Source organism: Dipodomys ordii, unplaced genomic scaffold (assembly GCF_000151885.1).
Source record: "Dipodomys ordii isolate 6190 unplaced genomic scaffold, Dord_2.0 Scaffold47, whole genome shotgun sequence".
Taxonomy (NCBI): domain Eukaryota; kingdom Metazoa; phylum Chordata; class Mammalia; order Rodentia; family Heteromyidae; genus Dipodomys; species Dipodomys ordii.
Genome location: NW_012267263.1, coordinates 7,636,802 through 7,659,511, shown reverse-complemented (window position 1 = coordinate 7,659,511; position 22,710 = coordinate 7,636,802). Strand labels below are relative to the sequence as shown.

The following is a 22,710-nucleotide window of genomic DNA, read 5'->3' as shown; positions in this document are numbered from 1 at the left end:
CCTTTCGTGATGCCTTTCATCCAAAACCCAGCTTGGATGGAGCCTTCTACACCTGCCACTCCTCCAGTACCCAGGCATATCCTTACAGTTTCACAGCTGACTTTGTTTCATATGATAGCACTTCTACGTCCTCATTGTCTCTAGACTATAATAAATTCCTTGAGGAAAGTATCTTACTCGCTTTGGTCAATATTTCCTTTTTTCCTTTACTTCCCAATATTAAGTTAATTATTAAACATAAATATCCTCAAGAAATAGTTGAGACCATAATAAATATCTGTTAATGTTTAGCAAGAGAAGACTCAATTATTTACTCAACTTCTAAATAAGAGAGCACTGACCTATGTGACATTCACACATATGAAGTTTAATTTGCTACCAAGGAAAATGTTCCTTCAACCAGGCAGATGGGAGCCAAGATAAAGATTTTGAATCTTATATTTACATTAAAAATGTGGTCACTAGCTTAACAAAATGACTCCTCAGTTCCTAGGATTTATAAGAAAGTAAAGATTCCATTTTACTAATAAAGGTCTGTTTTTTTCTGAATTATAAGATTTTTCTCACCTCCAAGTACAGTAATATTGAAAGTGCTAGTGAGGTTGTATAGTTTTCCATTATGAAGAAGGGAAAACACACAGGAGTAGTACCCTTGGTCCTCAAACTTGGCATTCTTCACCATCAATAGTTTTTTGCTGCTTTCCTCTATCTTTTCACAGTTCTATTAAAAAAAAATAAAATAGTTTTAATATTACCCCAAAGTCATCCACACTTGTAGGGAAGGAGAAATAGATGGTAACAAGCAATTCCTGAGTAACTATCCCAGGAAGCTGGCATTGCTGGTAAGTGAACAATGACCAGGAAGTTATGATCAATGTCATTGTAAATATATTCTGGAAGATAGGAGAGAGGGACCCTGTCACTGCTGCCATGTTCTTGGAATCTTACACACACACACACACACACACACACACACACACACACACACACACCACAGAAAGATGGAGGGAAAGAGACAGAGACAGAGAGGAAGGAAGAAGGAAGGAGGGAAAGGAGGAGGAGAAAGAAGAAGGAAGAAAAAGAAAAGGGGAGGAAGAAAGGAGAAGCAACAGCAGCATCTTAGGGTCAAAAGTTTATTCGCAACACAATGTTATTCTCCTAACGCTTTCAGTCTAATTCAGCATATCCACTAGTGGCCATTCTAGAGACAGGTAACAAGGATAGGAACACAATCAGAGATGTGCTAGTAGCAACCAACATCTCCCCATTCTTTGATGTCTTGAACCAGAAGGCAGAAGATGAACCAGGAATATATGGCGAATATTCAAATCCATAAGTATACTAAATCTCTGTCTCTCTCTATATACCTTGGCCTCTCTCTGTCTCATTCCCTCTGTCTCTCTTTCTCTGTCTCTCTCTCAATTTCAATATGTATTCCTGTAATCAGTCATCATCATCATCCAGCCATCAGGAAGGATAGCTAAATGGGAGCTGGGTGCCTGCCCTTACCACATGACATGTCCCTTTACTAAATGAAGAGGACCTCGTGCTTTCAGACCTGTCCTAAAGTGGGGGTCCTGGGGCTAGACCTAGGCAGTGTCTAGAATAGACTTTCACAGTCTTCACATGTGTACCTCACATCAGTAAAGTGTTCCCATTAATATACAAACCTCCAAGTTCCTCCAAAGTATATAAAATGCCAGAGACTCTCCATTTCCATTTCCCATCAATACTTTGCTGATTCAGGTGGCGTGAGCTCCTCTCATTAGGGCGATCATGTTCAATCCACAAGCTGAGCATACTTAGCTTTGTGGTCAATTGTTTAGCTACAAACATCCTCAAGACATCCATCCTCTAAATTTAGACATCTGTGTATGGAGACCTCCTAAAACCCAGTATACCGAACCTCACAAATTACCTGTTCTGTAGCATGTGAACCTCTGACAGGAAATGAGGTAAGTCAACTCAGGACTGAGTCACATGTTGACACAACATTTCAAATGAGAAAAGTCACAAGTTAAACAGTGTTCAAGCAGTTCAAGCAGAAAAATGTCAAAGACATCCTTGTTCGTTACTTCAAGTTTACTAGGTTCTTCTGTGCAGGCCACCCACTCTCCTGGCTCTTCAAGGTTTTCATGATGGAGTCATTTGTCAGGTTCATGCCCAGGACCATACCATACATACATGATCATACCATACATTTTTTTGTTTTTTGGTCCGGTCGTGGGGCCTGAACTCTGGGCCTGGGTGCTGTCCTTCAGCATTTCAGCTCAAGGCTAGTGCTCTACCACTTGAGCCACAGCGCCACTTCTGGCTTTTTTCTTTTTGCTTATGTGGTGCTGAGGAATCGAACCCAGGGCCTCATGCATGCAAGGCAAGCGCTCTACCACTGAGCCACCTTCCCAGCCCCCGACATACCATATATTTTTATACATACACTATATACACACACACACACCACAAGCATGGATATATCATTTCCAAAGCGTTATTTAAAAGAGCTCTTATTCTCCTACAAGGAAAAGGTACATCAACTGAGGAAAACAGAGAAAATACCCTGGTAATTTACAAAAGACTTAATAGTAAAATGCAATAAATACATTTAAAAGTCAATTTATTTAGGCTATAATGAGAAGAAAAACATTAAGAGCTCAGGAATTTTCCAAGTCAGATTTTTAACATTCTAAAAAAGTATCATTTCCAAGTCTTGGGAAATTATGAGAAAGAGAAATTCTTTTTTTTTTCTTTTTTTGCTTTGGATCTTGTTTTTGTTTTTGTTTTGTTTTTGTTTTTTTTGGCTTAAACCCAGGGACTTGGCTGCTTGGCTTGCTTTTGTAGTTGGTACTTTACCTCTTGAGCCATGCCTCTATCCTGGCTTTTTGCTGGTTATTTCAGAGATAGATTCTTTTAGACTTTACTGCCTCAAAATGGCTTTAAACTTTGATCCCCTAGATCTTAGTCTACTAAGTATATAGAATCATAGGTGTGAATCACTGGTGTCTAGCAAGAAGGATTCTTATAACAGTTTTGGAGGTGTTAACTCTAGCATAGGTCCCTGGAGACTAGTTTGACAATGCAGATCAAAAATTGAAAACTTGATTAGCCTTCAATCTAGTAATTATGCATTAAGAGACTTGGCTAAAGGAAAGTCACATAAGCAGCCAAAGACTTAAGAAAATATTTATGGGGCTGGGAAGATGGCTCAGTGGTAGAGCACTTGCCTTGCATGTATGAGGCTCTGCATTCAATTCCTCAGTACCACATAAGCAGAAAAAGCTAGAAGTGGCGCTGTGGCTCAAATGGTAGAGGGCTAGCTTTGAGCTGACAAGCTGAGGGACAGCGCCCAGGCCCAGAGTTCAGGCCCCACGACCAGCGTTTAAATAACAGTGAAAAATATGAAACGTGTCACAAAAGTCTAATAACCAGTTAGATAAAACCAGGCCATACAAAATAAAATCGCGTGTGTAAAAATGTTTAAAGAACCAGGTGTGGCCGGGCACTGGTAACTCACATCTATAATCTTAGCTACTCAGGAGGCTAAGATCTGAAGATCTCAGTTCAAAGCCAGCCAGGGCAGGAAAACCCATAAGATTCTTATTTTCAATAAATTACCAAAAACAAAACAAAACAAAACAAGCCAGAAGTAGATCTGTGGATTAAGTGAAAGAGCCTTGAGCAAAAGAAACTCAGGGATACAACACAAGCCACGAGTTCAAGGCCTTGTTTTCATTGTATTTGATGTTGGTGCCCTGCATCTTGTATATACATTTTTCTAATTTGGGGAGCGGAAGGGAAATAACAAAATGCTGAAACAAGCATAGAGGTTGAACCATTGTAACAATGAGATGTACAAGACACTATGTTGAAAACAAACTTTACAACTTGGGAGGGGGGAAGGGAGGATATGGGGAGGTTGGGAGGGAAGGGATGGTAGAGGAAAAAACAAAGGAGGAGGTTAACAATGCTCCATAGGAAATGTACTCATTATCTTATTCATGTAACTGTAACCCCTCTGTACGCTTATTTTTACAATAAAAAATATAAAAAAAGAAAGGAAGAAAAAGCTGCTTGGGAGGCAGATACAGAAGGACCATGAGTTTGAGACCAGTTAGTGAGACCCTATGTCATAAACCAAATGAAGAAAAGGTCTGGGGGAAAAACTTAAGTGGTAGACTGCTTTCTATAATAAACATTGAGATCTTGGATTCAATCCTGAGTACATCAAATAAAGAGAATGTTTAATGATGTAGAAGAATAATCACATTTAATTTTTAGTGGATAAAGAAAGGCAGCAACCAAAATAAACAACTTTTAAGTGCAGATGTTTACATACAAACCCAAAATGGACTAATTTTGGACAGTGCTAATTTCAGATTTTTTATTTTCTTTTGTCATATATTCTTAAAATTAAAAACTTGACTGCATATATTTTCCCTGTATATATGAGTTCATTCTATACAGTTCGGAGGTAAAAAATGAATAATATAAATATCATTCACAACTCCACAACCACTTTGGTTTAGATTTTTACTTTGTAATTTCACCTTTTCTATCAGGTGTTTTTACTGAATGTGTATATGCCAGTATGATGGCTTGAACTCAGGGCCTGGGCACTGTCCTTTAAGTTTTTTGCTCAAGGCTGTCTCTACTTTCTGCTGCACTTTTGGCTTTTTTAATGGTTAATTGGAGATAAGAGACTCACAGACTTTTCTTCTTGGGCAGGCTTTGAGCTATGATCCTCAGATCTCAACTTCCTGAGTATGGAAGATAAAGGCATGCACTGATTGCTATCAAGTCTTAAGTTGAAACATTTAAAAGAAGGTTACCTTATATAATGATGTTCGGTTGATCCACTTTTCATAGTAATTTTTAGAACAGTTAATCTGGAAAGATTTTTTAACTGTCACGCTTTTGCTGGTCACCTGTTTTTCACTAAAACAGCTGTGTTTGTTTCTTTTGGTGACCTTTAATTCCCATTCCTGAGTAGAATTTCTATAAAGCAAAAATGTAGATGTATTTTGTAATTACTACCGAAACTTTGCACCTCTCTCCCATTTTCCTTATAGAAACTAAGTCAAAAGAATATTTTTCCTAATTGTAGTGTGTGTGTGTGTGTGCACGTGTGCACTCTTGGACACAGGTACCAATATTTGAACTCAGGACCTAAGCACTTACCTTCAGCTTCTCTGCTGAAGACTAATGCTCTACCATTTGAAACACAGCCCCAATTCTGGCTCTTTTTTTTGGTAGTTAATTGGAGATAAGAATCTTACAGACTTTTCTACTCAGGCTAGCTTTGAACTATGATCCTCAGATCTCAGCCTCCCGAGTAACTAGGATTACAGGTATCAGCAACTATGCCCAGCTGCTTCCCAATTTCTACTTAGAAAGTGAATCATGATTGACTTCTTTAATCAATCTTCAGTCACAACCCTGCTCTGACTCGCCTTTTTTTGAGTATGAGGAAATTTAACATCTGTCATGAAGTCAAAGATAAAATCTGAGCTGTCTAATGCATGCATCCACATGCATAGGAACACAAACATAGACATGAACACATGCATGCACACATTTTGCAGGCCACAGATCAAGTCTTTGATGATTGAAAGACCAAGACAAGAAAGTAGCCCTGATTTCACAAGGTATACAAGCCTTCCTGACATTGTCCTCTGAATGAGTATGCCTGTACTCATGTCTCAAGGCATCAATCCCACCACCTTTCTAACTTAGCCCAATGAACTGAAGTCTAACACAGCTCCTAGCAAAATTGTATTGTACACTTGGCTGGACAAAAGTAAGTGTGAAGGGATTTTGCAGTTGATAATCCTTCTGATCATAAATGAGTAATCAAAGGGTAGAGAAAATAGTAATACTTTTTAGAGGAGTAATATTTGTTATGAAAGAGGAAATGATCACAATTGGATCTTTGCTTATACTGTTCACATGGTACAGAGATCCATACCTAAACTACAACTGATACATATTGCTTAGTAGATGTGTGCCCACTTTGGGCTCTCCCATCTACCTTTTAAGCATGCAACTGCTAGACAAAAGAAAAGGTTATTCCAGATGTTTTACTAGATACATGTAAAGGAGATCTCTTACATCCACACATATACATATATATATACATGTATGCACATACATGCACACATGAGAAAATTATATCCCTGAGAGATTCTACAATTTGACCAGGATCACACACCTGTTGTGGGATAGAGTCAGGATATAAATGCACCACAGTTTGACTTCCAAGGAGCAAGTGTTCTTTGGACAGAGTCCATAGACTCTGAGGCCTGAATTTTTGTAAGACTAGTTAAGGCTAGAGAAAGCACAGACTACTCACATGGATACATAGGTGAGATATCTAGATCTTGAAAGAGCATCTTCCTCTTAAGTGTGTTTGTAAATTTCTCCTAGGCTCCTGAGCTGGAGAGAGCCATTTCAGGAAAGGGTTACAAGAAATAGGCTGTATGCATATTCTCAACTTGTCAAATCGCAAAGCTCTTGATCCATAGGTCCTAACACTCAGCAAATGCTGACAGGTAGAATCCCCACCTTACATGAGACACTTCCCTGTGAATGTAGAAACAAGCTAAACAGGATAGTGTTATCAAATAGCTAGTGGCTGGTGTGAAGCTGAAACCAAGTGGCCCAAAGCTATGACACCCTAACCCCTTCCACATACATAGATGTCATTCCCTCCTACTGTGGCCACCAATTCCAATTTGCTATGAGGGTCCCTTTAAACAGCAAGTTTTAAAGCCTGGGGTGGTAGTTCAGTGTAGAAATGCTTGCTTAGTATGTGCAGGACCCTGGGTTTGATATCCAGCACCAACACACACACACACACACACACACACACACACACACACACACACACACACACACACTGCTCTAACTGACTCTCATCTGAGGATACTTGCAAAGCCAAACTTGCTGCTCATCAGCCAGAGGTCTAATAATTAATCTTCTGCCTGTGTTCTTGCTACCTTCTTTCCATTATCTCTGTCATCAAAATGTTTCTATATCCCTTTCTTTCTTAGTTGATTTCTTTGTAAAAATGTAATAGGACAATATAGGTTTTACTACAGGAATAAATGATCAGTCCCCGGGGCATTTGATTACTAGCAATAATTCCTAAAAATATTAAAGGACTACAGTTTCAATCTTATAGTACCAGGCAAAGGTTCTAAGCATTAACAATTTTCACAGCAAACTACAAAGGCTTACACGCCTGAGTCATCTTTCTCTCTTTCCCTCCCTTCCTCTCTCTCTCTCCCGCTCTCTCTCTCACACACACACACAGGCATGTGCATACACATATCTGTAGCAAATGTTAGATGCTGCTTGCTAATCTCTTGCTATTGGATGATCTCTGTATCTTCCATGCTGCTAAGTGACCAAACAGCCTGCTCCCAGCTCACTGATAAAGCCAATGTCCAAGCCACGCCTCCCACTCCTTTGCTCTCCTATCAGTCATCATCTCCAACAGCCTTCAGAATTTGTCATCAAGGCCAGGCTGCACCCATTGCTTTCCTGGCCCCTCTATCTATTACCTATATTTTTATGCTTCTCTGTCCCCCTGCCTCATTCTGATGGCCTCACTTTTGTTTCCAGTAACAAGCTCTATTCTCCATCCTTCATATCAAAACAACGGAAGTGTCTCTTTCTTCTCCAAGAAATGATCATAGGTACTGCCTCTTTGCCACAATGTCTTCTTTCATCCCTGTCCATACAACTTGGTGTTTTTAAGTCACGTCTTTGTTTAACCAATCAGCATTGTGAAGGGGGTGATATTTGTTGTTCTCCTCCTGCTCTTTTTACTGGCTTCCTTCCTCCGTAACTTGCTATGAAAAGACCTAGCTGGGACAAATTTCTCTATCGCTCTTTAAAGGTCACAAAGAACATACTGGTTTTGAAAAGGGAGCTTCACAATTTTTGATTCTTGGGAGTTTCTATGTATAAAAACAAGCATGACTTCATTTAGGACAAAACCCACAGGTGTGATTTGGAGGTTTCACTGTGATATTTCTCACTCTCTCCTCAAAGGCAAGGTTGATAATGATCAGGACTCACTACAGTGAAGGTGAGATTTCTAGAAGAAACTTGCTACATGTGGCAACACAATGATACCACCCAAACTAGCCCTGGGATAGTTTCTAACAGGTCAGTCTCAAATTTTTATACAAATCCATGCATTGTATATAAAGCATGTACATGAACCTTTGTAAACACAGACCGATTGAAGATAGATCAATATGCATTCCTATACAGAGATCCAAGTTTACTATAGTGGTTGACACATTCAACTGGTTGTTCTCATTTCACAGAAAGTATTATTCTTGATTATGACTCTCCTGGCATAAATCTCTAGGGCTGGAACACCAGTTCTTGAACACTCATCGCCCCCCTCTCTAATCCAGAGCTATCCATTGTGCCTGGTTCCAGTCCATCCTCAGTCAGCACTGGTACTTGGTTCCCAATGGTCCCTGAAAACTAGACTTGAGTGCTTTATATGTCAACCCTGCCCCTTCTCCACAGCCTGAGGCTGCCAAGTGGGAAAATAACCCTGGCCATCCTTCTCTCCACATTCATATCACTCGCCCACTGAATTCATGCAACCCAGACATTCAGACTTCAGAAGATGCTGAATTTTAAAACTGATTTTCATTCAGGTTTCATTAGCAGGGATCTTCTAAGAACAAATCTTAGAGAAATAGATGACTTTCAGTAAGATCATGAAGAAAATAGATAAGGAGATTATTTTTTCATAATGAAATATACATATGGAAAAATACATAAATTATCCAACCTTCAGATTACTATGTATTTGAATGCGAGGAAATATACCAAAACCCAAAGGTACACTCACCCCATTTGGAAAAGGTAGCGTCCTTGATCCTTTAACTCCACAGGCCAAAACTCCAAAGCATAATCATGCAAAGTAATCCTGGGAGAAGGTCTGGGGTTCAGTTCTACCCATCCAAGTGATTCGTTGAATTTGGACCATTTTATGGTGGCTGCTTCATTCCCATGAGCAGATGAAGACAAGCAGTATTTCAAATAAAAAGGTTCCTCTTCTACTGCACTAATGTTGTTTTGAAAATGGCAAGATTCTACTAAATTTTAGCAAGAAGAAAAAGGAAAAAGTCATAAAAATATTTTTCCCAGTTAATGCATCAAGTGAAAAAATCTAGGAGAACGAGAAATCCCTGAGAAATCTCAGCTGCACACTGCAAGAAATTCTCTTATTTGAACATCCATGGTCAGGCTTCCAACACTAGGCGAGATAAGACCATCTTAGGCAGAACTCTGTACTCTCACCTGTAATCCTAGCTACTCAGAAGGCTCAGATGGAAAGGACATTGGTTCAAAGCCAGCCTAGGCAGAAAAGTCTGCAAGACTCCATCTCTAATTGACCAGCAGAAAATGAGACTGGAGGTATGGCTCAAGTGGTAGAGCACCAGCTGTTAGCCAAGTGAAAGCAAAAATCCCTGAGTTCAAGCCCACAAATTTTGATATCTGATAATCTTCCTCTAAACGAGAAAAAAATCCCAAAGACATATAATATATACTACTGTCTTTTCATAGATATTATGAAAAATAACAATTTCTTGATAAGGAAAATCAGATATGTAATACTTGTTGTCACCTACCTCCAAATTTCCCCAGCTAAGAAGTCTCCATGGAAAAGAAGACAAGAACCCATGGAACTCTTTCTTTGCTTGTTCAGAAATCTGACTTACCTTGTGCCCAACCAGCTTACCTAATATGTTGCCTGCAGAAAGCTAAAGGCACCCCAGAATCTAAGAATCTGCTGTAGGTTACCAATGAATCATCAAGAATTGATTGATTCGGTATCAGTCCAAATCCAGGTTCCTGTCACTTCCCATCTTGCTCCTGTTTTTTTTTCTTTTCCCTTCCTTCTTAATTAGCTTAATTGCTCTGGATTTGGAAATTGATGTAGTCACCATTCCACACCTGTACATTTTTTTTTCCTAGTTGAAGGCTGGCCTTTAAGGACTTTTCTCATACTGTATTGGTGGGGTACCCTTTAGTGGCATGTAGAGAACTGAATTTCTCTGAACACAAGGCAAAGTTCCCTGTCTTTCTTTCTTTTTTTTTTTTTTGGGTCCAGTCATGGGGCCTGAACTCTGGGCCTGGGCGTTGTCCCTCAGCTCTTCAGCTCAAGGCTAGCACTCTACCACTTGAGCCACAGCGCCATTTCTGGCTTTTTTCTTTTTGCTTATGTGGTGCTGAGGAATCGAACCCAGGGCCTCAGGCATGCAAGGCCTGAGCCACCTTCCCAGCCCCTCCCTGTCTTTCTTGAGGTTTATTTCTCAAAGCAGTTATCTGGTTTAAAATTCACATTACTAACTATAGCCTGAGGAAGAAATAAATGTACTCTCAAGTCTGAAGAAAGCTCTGAAGCCATAGATGTCAAATCCACTTCAAAGGGCAAGAGTTAAGGAACATAAACATGATGTTTGTGGTTGTCAAATAATCTCCAATTTGCTGTTCAATGCTACCACACAGAGAGCTATTACATGTGTATATGTGAACATTGATTATAATTGTCATTCACAATTCATTTATTTTCCTATTTTAGAGAAGTGCACTAATGAAGCAATGAAATTATACAACATAAAACACATCTGACTGTTTTTACACCAGCACTATACTTACGTCTTTAATAGACATGTTTCTACATGTAGCAGGAATGGGACGTGTCTCCTTACTATTCAATATCTAATTGTGCTACTGTTTGTTCTATAAAATAGATATATCGGGTACATGGATGCTTGAAGAATGATCTATTGGAAATTTGGACTTTTTTCTAGGTTTCTAAACTTTGACGAACTTTGAAAAAAACTTGTACAAATATATGTGCTTGTGAGTGTTGTTTTTGTATTAGTTTACATAAGTTATATGGAAGAAGGATTTCATGTGTGCTTTGTGCTTTGGTGAATATACCCACACATTTCTATTTGGAGATAGTTATAATTTATCATCTGAAGAACCTAGTGTGGAATACATACTCTACAAAGGTCGGTGGTGAGCAATTGAAAGCTCATGGTTTTAGGATCAAACCTTTAATCTAACCTTGGTGAATATACCCACTCATTTCTCTTGGGTGACAATTTGACATTGGAAGAGTCTAATGTGGAATAGGGTGAGAGTGAGCAGTTGAAAGCTAATGGCTTTAGGCACCTAACTTTATGTGTATTTAACATTACATATTTGACTTGATTAACCCAATGCTTGTTAGTAATGATCGTTGGTTATAGACATGAGTAGAGTTCAAATTATGTGGAGTTCAAACTGTCAGAACAGACATTCACATTCTTCCATGAGTAAAGTATAAAAACCCAGTCATTCCATTTCCTTATGAATGGGGCAATGTCTTTCTTTCTGATGGAAGAATAGAATTCCATTGTGTATATATACCACATTTTTTTGATCCATTATCTACTGAGGGGCATCTGGGTTGGTTCCACATCTTAGCTATGGTAAATAATACTGAAATAAACATGGTTGTGCTGGTAGCTTTAGTGTGGCCTTGCTTGCGATCATTTGGATAAATGCCCAGGAGTGGGACTGCTGGGTCATAGGGGATCTCTATGTTTAATCTTTAGAGGAATCTCCATACTGCTTTCCAGAGTGGTTGAACCAGCTTACATTCCCACCAACAGTGTAGTAGTGTTCCCTTTTGGCCACAAGCCTGCCAGTATCTGTTATTATTTGTTTTCTTGATAATGGTCATTCTAACTGAGGTGAGGTGTAATCATAGTAAGTGAAGTAAGCCAGATCCAAAGAAACACAGACTCTATGGTTTCCCTCATTTGTAATAATTAGTATATGTCTAGGACAGTCCTAGCAGAGGATCATAATAGCTCAATAGCTATGTACATTTGACCATATAAAATGATGCTAATTGAAATGAACTCCAAGACATGGAAACAGCAGGTCTTTTTTTTTTTTTTTGGTTGTTGACCTTGTTGTCATCAATGTATTATATTGAGTTCTTATTTTATTTCATTTTCTTTTTCCTTTGGTTTATCTCTGACTATCACTGTCTTTGGTTGTGGTACACTGTGTCTTGTATATATATTTATCAGTTTGGAGAAGGGAAGGGGAATGCCAAAATGGTGAAACAAGGACAAAGGATGATACTCACAAGACATCATGTTGGAAATGAACTTTACAATTTCAGGGTCAGGGGCAATAGTGGTGGAGGGAAGGGATAGTGGGAGAAAAACATAGGCATGGATAAATTTCCTTGCTTATGTAACTGTAAGTCCTCTGTACAGCACCTTCACAATAAAATAAAGTAAAAATTGAGAAAAAACCCAGTCATACAAGAAACTACATTCCTTCAGAATAAAGTCAGTGTTTCAAGTTGTCTTGAGTTAGGACAAATATAGGCTGTTGCTATCTAACTTTAGCTAAATTGGGTCAATCCCACAGAGAATGATGCTCTCCAAGTGTCTGAAAGAACAGGGAGCTAGAACTTAGCAAAACTGACACAAAACCTGTACCCCTAGTTTTGTGCCTGAAACTTATTTCCACGGTAAGAAGAAGCAAGGTATTTGGGGTATATCCAGGAAACAAGGGACCCATAAGACACATCTTTCTGCACCTACCTCAGACATTTCTGACAAATCACTTCACATCAAGAAAAGAAGACCTGCTTTATTCTTTAATATTTGGGTACTACTGAGTAGTACTCTGGGAAGAATACATGATCCATTGAAGTAACCATACCTCAAAACTGGATGTGTATTATTTGATAGTATGAACAGCTTAATTCTGCTATATCTTCAGCAGAACTTCCCAATGTAAGTGCTATAGGCCTCAGTGTTTACTCTCTTAGATAACAAACCAAAGAAAATCATACATTATATTCCTACTTCCTCATTCACGGTCTAGGAAAACCTTGCTATTCAACAACAGAATTCTCCAAAGAATGGGGCTTCTGAATTCTCATCAATGGGAAAGAAAAATCTCCAAACAATCCCTGCTTTGAGACCTTCTGGACGTCTACCTCTAAGCAGCCTCTTTCTGTGTCTTCTTTCTAATTAGTCCCAATGCTTTTTTTGAATTAATTAGTTTTTGTTGTTTGTTCTGAAGCTTGGAACTCAGGCCCTCTTACTTACTAGACAAGTGCTATGCCACCTGAGACTTACCTCCAGCCACATGTGTGTTGTTTATAATGTTTCAAAATATTTTTGTTAGCCTGGCACTGGTGGCTCATGCTTGTAAACCTAGCTACTCAAGAGGCTGAGATCTGAGGATCTCAGTTCAAAGCCAGCCTGGGCAAGAAAGTCTATGAGACTCTTATCTCCAATAAACCACCAGAAAACCGAAAGTGGCACTGTGGCTCAAGTGGTAGAGCACTAGCCTTGAGCTGAAGAGCTGAGTGAGAGACAGTGCCTGGGCCCAGAGTTCAAGCCCCACGGCCAACTATATATATATATATATATATATATATGTATATGTATATGTATATATGTGTGTGTGTGTTATCTTTGAATAATTGTACAAAGGAGTTGCCATCTAATGAAGCAGTTTATGAATACAATGCATCTTGATCAGTGTCACTCCTTTCAACATTCACACTTTCTTTCCCTCACCGTTGATAATTTTGTAGGAATTGCTGTTTTAAGAGCCATGTTTTCTATTTCTTTTCCTTAAACTACTGAAAATATGACAAAAATTTGATTTCCTTATAAGAAAGAGAATGAATATTTAAAACTTACTAAAAACCAAAAACAAAGGTAGTTGTTTCCACCTCAGTTACAAATAACATGAAGCTAACTTTCTTTTTTTCTTTTCTTTTTTTTGTTTTATTTTTGTCGGTCCTGGGGCTTTAACTCTGGGCTTGTGCACGCTCTCTGTGCTCTTCAGCTCAAGGCAAACTCTCTACCACTTGAGCCACAGTGCCACTTCCAGTTTTCTAGTGGTTTATTGGAGATAAGAGTCTCACAGACTTTCCTGCCCCAGCTGGTTTTGAATCATGATCCTCAGGTCTCAGCCTCCTGAGTAGCTAGGATTACAGACATGAACCACTGGCACCTGCCTACATGAAGGTAATTTTCTTGTCAAATATAATTTATTTCAAAACACCAAATTTTATACCCTGTATCTACATAAATTTGGAGCAGTAAATCTTTTCTATTTCAGTATTATCATTTGTATCTTCTTTATTTCATTCCCTTCCTAAGAGTTTGTTCATTATGTATGCCATGAATATCAAATTGTTATTCTGCTTTCTTTTCTTTTTTTTGAGGGGGGGGTCCGCTCGTGGGGGCCTGAATTCTGGGTCTGGGCGCTGTCCCTCATCTCTTCAGCTCAAGGCTAGCACTCTACCACTTGAGCCACAGCGTCACTTCCGGCTTTTTTTTTTTTGCTTATGTGGTGCTGAGGAATCGAACCCAGGGCCTCAGGCATGCAAGGCAAGCGTTCTACCACTGAGCCACCTTCCCAGCCCCTATTGTTCTGCTTTCTATATCACTAAATTCTAAATTCAGTATCTTAGGTAATTACCTCTATATAAAACATTACACCCCTGACACTAATGAAATGCTCATGACAAATCATAATACTCACCTGCATTGTTTTTAATTCTAAGAATCAAAAGTGTCAAGAATAATTCTCTGCAAAGCATGGCTGTGGTTTGTCTTCAAATGCTTTCTCTGGAAAACAGAATGAGACATGTTAGGCTAAAGCCTTCACACAGAAACATCCTATCTCAGGAAGGAAATGTGGGAAAACATTTTCTAGAACACAATTTTAAGATACCATCCAGAAGATTCTCATCTTTTAAATGAGTCACTAATTATCCAAACTTTCAGTCACATAGTATTGACAGTTTCAAGGCAATGAATTTGCCTTCTAGAAGAAATATTTAACAACGCAATTTCTAATACAACAGAGCCTAATGTCTTTTAGTCTTGGCCTATCAAATCTAACCTCCATGGTCAAAGTTAAAAGTAACAGAAAACCTGCCAGGTACAGGCTCACCCTTGTAATCCTATCTACTCAGGAGGCTGAATGCTGAGGATTGTGATTCAATGCTAACCCAGAAGGGAAAGTTTGTGAGACTCATATTTCCAATAAGCTGCCAAAAAAAGCTAGAAATGGAGCTATGGTTCATATGGAAGAGCATAGCTTTGAGCAAAAAGGCTTAGGATAGTACCTAGGTCCTGAATTCAAGCCCCAGGACCAGCACCAAAACAAAACAAATAAACAAAAACAGGTAACAAAATCTACTACTACTCTAGGGATAAGCAATCTATGATAGATTAAGATACGTACAGAAGTTCTGCTAGGTAGAAGTATGGGGGGGGGGCACACACCAGCATATATCAGTGACTTCTTTGTTACTATAACAAGTACCTCAAATAATCAACTGACAAAGATTCAGAGTTTACTTTGGTTCACAGTTCTAGAAGCTTCTGTCCACAACTAGTTAACATTGTTTCTTTTTTGCCTATGGTGAGGCACAGAGCAGGGATATGGGGCAATGCAAAATTACTCATCCCTTGAGTGTTGCCAAAGAAAGTAAAAAGGGCTACAGTCCCTCTATCCCTTCAAAGCTATCCCCCCAATGATCTAAATACCTCCCTACGTTTTTGCTTTTTTCTTTTTGCCAGTCATGGGGCTTGGATTCACAGGTTGGGTGCTGCAAAGACCCTACTTCTTGAAGGTTGTACTATCCCCCAATACCACTACTGTGACTATCTTCTAAGTCTTCTAACACATGGTCCTAACAAATGTCTCCCCATGGGGGACATTTAGTATTTATACTACCCCCAATTGTTCATCATGATTTACAATTAGGTCTTCATTTTCTGTTGAATTTTTGAAAGTCTTCCTTCCTATGGAACCCAAGTTTCATAAGGCTAAGAACTTTGCTCATCTCTAAAATCTGGCACAACAGTTAAAACGCAGTAAGCTCTTCTTAACACGTATTACTGAAGAAAAGGACATGTTTCTGCACTCACTTACCCACATGTATTGACTCAGGAACATGAGAAGCATAAGTGTCAGGCTTCTACACTCAGGATTCTCCTTTACACTGACCTGGACCCTGTGTGACCTAGGTATGCCTTGAGCTTTGACCTTGGGACAATCTAGCCATCAACTTCACACTTAAAAGATTTAGAGAGCAGAATGGGGGAAGGCTCTTCTCCTGGGGAGGCCATTCATTCCATCCAACTATTTCATAAATATTCCCATATCTCTTACTTCTCCCAAATCTCGATGTATCCATCCTAGGGCCTCTGAATTTTGGCAGAGTAAACTCAGTGGACATCAAGAGCTTGGTTTTAGGGACAGCCCCAACTGACCTTAGAGTTTGACAGCCTTGAGGATCTGTGCAACCTCAGTCTAGTTACTGGTGTCTCAGATACCATGATAAGGTAAAAGATGAAAAGGCTTCTTTGAGAATTATTGCATGATGAGAACATTCTATATTTTCAAAGACATCTAGGAACAATCTCTCAACCCAGAGCAGTTCTTCTCCTACCAACTGATACTTGCCTCACATGCTAAAAGCAAAAATAGCCATTCATTCTTAGATCCTGGAAAAGGTTGAGTAATGAAGCCATAAACCATTTATTCCAACCTCGTAAAAGCCATTGCTAAATGTCTTGTGGAGTTTCCAAGAGATAATATTGATAACGATAAAGGAATAATTATGCATGGAAAGTACCAAGTGCTCATATCAGAAGCTTCTGTGTCTTCAAACTTCCCACCTCCCACTCATACACATTTCATTATTAACTCTGTCTATTCATTTAACCTTAAGAAGTATTGTTTCCTTCATGCCACTTTTCTCCTCTAGGCTGGCAGGCCCTTGTAAATCACTCCAAGTTGATAGCAGCTTTTACATTTTCAGAGTCCACACAGGAGTTTGATATTATCTAGCAATATAGTAAGTTGTGTGTTTCAACATAAAACATACAAAAAGCCTAGTGTGTAAAAATAACTCTGTGTGATATACACTAAATTTTTAATGTACTTACTAGGTTGTATGTGTAAAATTAAGAGATGGATGGCATGGATATGGATCAAAAGAAGAAAATCTGAACATATTTTAGCATGATTTACAGTATTTTTTCTTTATATTTTCAAACAAAGGTTTAAGTTCATGTCTTTCAGTCTCACTATATATAAGGAGAATTTTCTTGTACCACACTTTTCTTTTTTAAATACCATTTTGATTGGCACCTAGTATTTCTTCATTAACATATAATACCATTTTCAAAATAGACTATATAATAAAATAAATCCAAGACAGTCCTACTGCAGGGCAGTAGGATCGGTTTTCAGGGATACCTGTCTAGCTGGATGTGAATCTCCATTTTTTCCTGAACAATCTTGGGCAAGACATTTACACTATCTTTGTTCCTCAATTTTGTTAACCATTTAAGGGAGTAACCATCCTTTCTCTAGAGCTAATAGAAAGATTTCAGGTTGTTGAAAACTATGTGTAGAACCATTTAAATTATCTATTGAATCAGGTATGGTGGCTTACTCCCATAAGGAATAAGAAAGTGGAGATGAGAGAATCAAGGTTAAGAACAGCTTGGAGAGAAAAGTTAGCAAGAACCTATCTAAGACAAAAATCAGTCTGGGCTAGAAGCCAGTAATGGCTCAAGCTTATAATCCCAGCTCCTCTGGAGCTTGAGATCTATGGTTTTTAATTTCAAAGCTGGCCCAGGTAAGAAAGGCCATGAAATTCTTATCTCCAATGAACCACCAAAAAGCTACAAGTTGAGCTATGGCTCAAGTGGTAGAGCACTTAGCCTTATGCAAAGAAACCAAGGGAAAGCTACAGAGCCCTGAGTTCAAACCCTACTTCTCATACACACACACACACACACACACACACACACACACAAAACAGGAATGGTGACACTTATAATCCTGTTATGTCCAAGGTAAAAGTCTGGGAACCTACCTAAAAAACTAAAACTAATGGGCCAGGGGCATAGCTTAAATGGCAGAATTTGTCTAGTAAGTGCAAGGATTTGAATTCAGTCATTAGAAGCAGCAAAAATAGCTGGGTAGCTAGCTAACTGTTAGCTATTATTATTTGTTTACATTGTTTAATAATTCTTGGTGTTACCACTGGAAGGGCAGTGGAAGAGCCGAGTACATATTAAACATGGTAAACACTTACTGCCGAACCTCATTCCAGAGCTGTTGTGGCACTTCCTGTTCTCACCTAGCAGGGCAAGACAGTTTCCACCACACCTGAAAAGCACCCTCGTGGTTTAAAGCTAACTAGATAGTGGAGATACAAAAACATAGCATTAGATGAGCAATTACTAATTACACATTAGTGCTCATTTGATTTCCATGTTTATTAATCATTTTTCAATACCATTTGCCCAGTTTTCAAACTTGTAGTTGTTTTTTATAACTTGTTTGGTTTTTAACTTCTTTTTTGGTTAGTTATTACAGGGGGACATTATGTTGGTACAATCAAACAAATCATTCCCTTACATTGTAATTTTTTTCCATTACTTGGAAGTATAGAACATTCCTTTTCTCTCAACAGTGAAATAAATATTAATCTTTTCTTCATTTTTTGGCCTTGTTTCTTTTGTTTTACATTTAACTTAAAAATATAAAAATTAGCTGGGCGCTGGTGGCTCACGCCTGTAATCCTAGCTACTCAGGAGGCTGAGATCTGAGGATCGCGGTTCAAAGCCAGCCCGGGCAGGAGAGACCGTGAGACTCCTATCTCCAATAAACCACCAGAAAACCGGAAGTGGCGCTGTAGCTCAAGTGGTAGAGCGCTTGCCTTGAGCTGAAGAGCTGAGGGACAGCGCCCAGGCCCAGAGTTCAAGCCCCACAGCCGACCAAAAAAAAAAAAATATATATATATATATATATATAAAAATTGACTGCTTTGTTTGACTGTCATGTTCGAGTTTGACTTATCTTTCCTAAATATCTAGTAATTATTCTTTACTAATTTAATTAATTACCAAGTTATTTCTAATTAAGTCTTTACTAATTAAATAGTTTTATCTTTTTTTTTTAAATTTGCTCATCTCAGATTGTAACTCACTACTAGTCTGCCCTAATCACCCAGTGAAAAATCTAGCATATCACACTTGCCCACATACAAACACCTACTCATACATCTCTCCTTCTGCTTTTCTTTGTAAGGCAATCATTACCTGCCATATGTTCACTTTGTGTATGCTAGCTTGTTTGTCATTTGCTGAATTAATTAGTGCATTCAATTTACTATATATATATATATATATATATATATATATATATACACTAAGTCATCATCCTATGTATTGGCACTGCAGGGTCTTCTATTAAATAAATTTTGCAAGTATGTCTTAACAAAAAGCATAATACCCAGGATGATAGTTCTTACCCAGAGCTTGTAAAATAAATAAATAAAGCAGTCTAATTTGGCAATTACTCTATCTGCTCAAAACTACCTACTGACTGGAGGTGGGCACTTGCTTAGCAAGGGCTGAGATCAAATCCTAGTAATGTCAAAAATAAATCAATCTTCCCATTGATTTTAATGTGCAGCCAAGGCAGGGAGTTACCAATCTTCAGAACTTAGTGTGCAGATAGAAAAGGAATTTAGGGACCAGGGGTGGAGCCACACACCTTTGGAGGCAGAAATAGGAAGGTCACTGTTGGAGGCCCGCTGGGACAAAAAGTTAATGAGACCTCATCTGATAAGTCAGCTCTCCCAGGTAAAATTAGTAAAAACAAACTAAAATCAAAAGACTAGGAGGTTGTGGCTCTGATGGTAGACAGCCCCCCTAGAAAGCACAAAGCTCTGACAGATTTAAACACATCTCTTTTAACATAATTTAACTAATAATTATATTAACTATGCAGATATTCATGTTTTTAACATTCAAGACACAATAAGTGTAGATACATGTATGTGTGTGTATGTGTATATACCACATATAACGAACAGTAACAAAGCTGGGCACAGTGGCTCACACCTGTAATCACAAATATGAGATGGAAATTAATTAGCAAGACCAAGGTTCAAGACCAACAGTGGCAATAATTTAGTGAAACTCTATCTCAACCAGCAAACTGAGCATGAGAGGACATGTCTGTCATCCCAGCTACAAGCCCTGTTTGAATAAAAATGAGATTTACCTGATGAGCAACTGAAAAGTAAAAGGACTAGAGGCATAGCTCAAGGTCAGAATATCTACCTAGTATGAAATTTCTTTTAAATGGAAAAAAGTTTTTCTTCCAGAACTCATACACCCTAGTAACAAAGAGAGAAAGTCAAGAAAGTCAAGTTTCTGCCCTGAAAAGCAATATTGCCCAACTCCTTTCCAAGTGTACAAATGAATGGCAGGCCAGTTCAAAACTTTCTAATGAGGAACTTAAGATTCAATGAAGAAAAAGGACCACACAAGCCTAGGTGCCAGTTGGTTTCCCTGAGCTGATTCCCACTTCTTAGCTCGTTAATATAGGGGAGAATCATCAGACGCAGGAGCACCTGCTAGCATAAACTTTCTTGACAAAACAAATCAATGCCAGTGAATCTCTTTATTCTCCCTTCTCTCCAACTTAGTAGCATGGTTTTTGTACATTTGGGTCTTTCCTTACAACATCCAGTGTTGTACTCCTCTGTGTGGTGATTTAAAAACAAAAGAAGGAAATGCAGAGAGAATAAATGAACCTAGATTACACATGTGCACTTCTGCTTTAAGATGAAGAGTCTGTGTAGAATCTGGTTTCCCATCAGTAATGCCAGGAACAGTAATGCCACCTCGTTGTCATTATCACCCATGTATTTGTACATATCACTTCGCCTTGTGTTTTACCCCAATCTGCCTCTGCATGTGCCATCCTGCCACAAGAACAATTCTCCCATGTCTCCCTGCTTCCAGGATCCTACAGTCCTTGTAAACAAGGACTCATTCATTCCTTCTCAGCAAACCTCACTAAGTACTATTACCCAATACTACACTCCCCAGAAAAGCCTCTACAGACAGATACCTGGCCTTTCCAGCTGATTTCAATCTCAGTATACTATTTGTGCTGTGGGATGGGCATTCCCAGACCCTACAAAGACCTGGCTGTAGACAGTTACCCCCCCTCCCCAATTGCACTCTAAGGCTGAGAGATGATCCCATATCTTAGCACTATGTATGGTACAGGATGTGTTGGAGAAAGCAACAAGGAGGTGAAATGAATAATGATTTCTGATCCCTACTTCTGATTGGGATTGTCTAGGCACTAATTGTTTTGGAATCAAGATGCGTCCCTTTGTTCATTCTAACACCAGATCAAAGGCAAAGATTCTGGAATCCAGGAATTTTAGGTGAGAATATAAGACCCAGTTCTTAAAAGCTGGATATCCTTGAATCAATTACAGAACCTCTCTGTGCTTTGGTCCCAGTGCTTTTGCCCCTATTTTAAAATCTATTTTTTATTTTATTTTATGGTAAAGATGCTGTATAGAGGGGTTAGAGTTGCACGAGTAAGGTAATGAGTGCATTTCTTCTTGAGCATTGTTACCCTCTCCTTTGTTTTTCTCCTACCATCCCTTCCCTCTCCCACCTCCCCCACTCCTCCTCCCCTCTCTCCACCAAGTTGTAAAGTCCATTTCCAACATAGTGTCTTGTGAGTATCATTGCTGCAATGGGTCATCCTGTGTCCTTGTTTCAGCATTTTGTTATTCCCCTTCCCTTCCCTAAACAAGAGTTGATATACAGAGGGGTTACAGTGCTTTTAATTAAGTAGGATGATACTGCCCATTTCATTTGTTCTCAGGGAGGATTAAATGGATAGAAGACATTTAAAAGACACTTTTTACAATGTCAGATACAAGGTAAGCACAGGATAAAGGACAACTGTCCTTAACACCTAACTTTAGTTCCTCTCACATCTCTGGAAAAGAACTGGAAATGTTTTCAACTTTGACACCTCTGTTAGGGAGGGTGAGGAGGTCGTCTTGGGAGGAGGTTGTCTTGGATTGTTCCTATGTTCTTTCTCCCTTTCCCTCCTCTTCCTCTCTTCTGTCTCTCTTCTCTTTGTCTCCCCACCCCCCTCCGTGGGAAAGGCCACCATTGGGTTGGCTTCTGTCCTTACCTTCAAAGGAGCGTCCCAGGCTGGGGCCAGGGCGGTGGTCGCACTGTCACCCTAGGTCCAGGCTGCTAGAAACATTCAGAATGCAGGTGGCAGTGAACTCTGGCCTGGGGAAAACTGAAACCAGCTGAAAGAAGGGGTGTGGCCGCTAGGCGTGGCAGAAGTGCAGTTATGGTGAAGGAAATGGGGGCAGAAGAGCAAGGGAGGAGAAAGGGGTATGGGAGGCATGGACATTCAAAGGACAGAAAAAGGCTTCCCACAGCCCCCTGGCTAGTGAAGGCTTCCGGTGGGGCGCTGCGCAGAGAGGAGAATCTCCAGGGCGAGAAGTCCAGCGATCGTGGGAACTGGGGTGCTGCTCTAGGACGGGGGTGCTTGGGTGCAGAGCGCTCTGAACAGTAAAATGTTTTCCGCTTAGGAGCGGTTTCCCTCATGGTCAGCGGGGGGTACCAGTTCCTGTAGCTAAGTTTCCCACAGTGGCTGGAAGGTGGGGCTGCTGGGTGCAGCAGGAAATCTTGGGTTTGCACCCCCTGGCAGGGGAGGGTGACAGCCTGTACCCCACTATGTCTACCCAGCTAGGGTCAGGTCCTCAAA

At 39.4% G+C, this 22,710-nt stretch overlaps 1 protein-coding gene across 3 annotated transcripts in view; it reads right to left on the bottom strand.

Annotated features, from left to right (window-relative positions):
• Positions 1 to 22,211, bottom strand: part of Il18r1 (interleukin 18 receptor 1) — a 38,410-nt gene extending 16,199 nt beyond the window's left edge. Inside the window, exons 1-5 of one of the 3 annotated variants that reach the window (XM_013019757.1) lie at positions 22,123 to 22,211; positions 14,614 to 14,699; positions 8,876 to 9,122; positions 4,827 to 4,992; positions 568 to 721 (exon numbers count right to left, since the gene is read on the bottom strand). In XM_013019757.1, coding sequence (XP_012875211.1) covers positions 568 to 721; positions 4,827 to 4,992; positions 8,876 to 9,122; positions 14,614 to 14,671 — 625 coding nt within the window. In that variant the 5' untranslated portion in view covers positions 14,672 to 14,699; positions 22,123 to 22,211. The remainder of the gene's footprint in view (positions 1 to 567; positions 722 to 4,826; positions 4,993 to 8,875; positions 9,123 to 14,613; positions 14,700 to 22,122) is intronic. The other 2 variants (XM_013019758.1, XM_013019759.1) reach the window with 2 other exon arrangements.
• Positions 22,212 to 22,710: the final 499 nt, after the last annotated feature.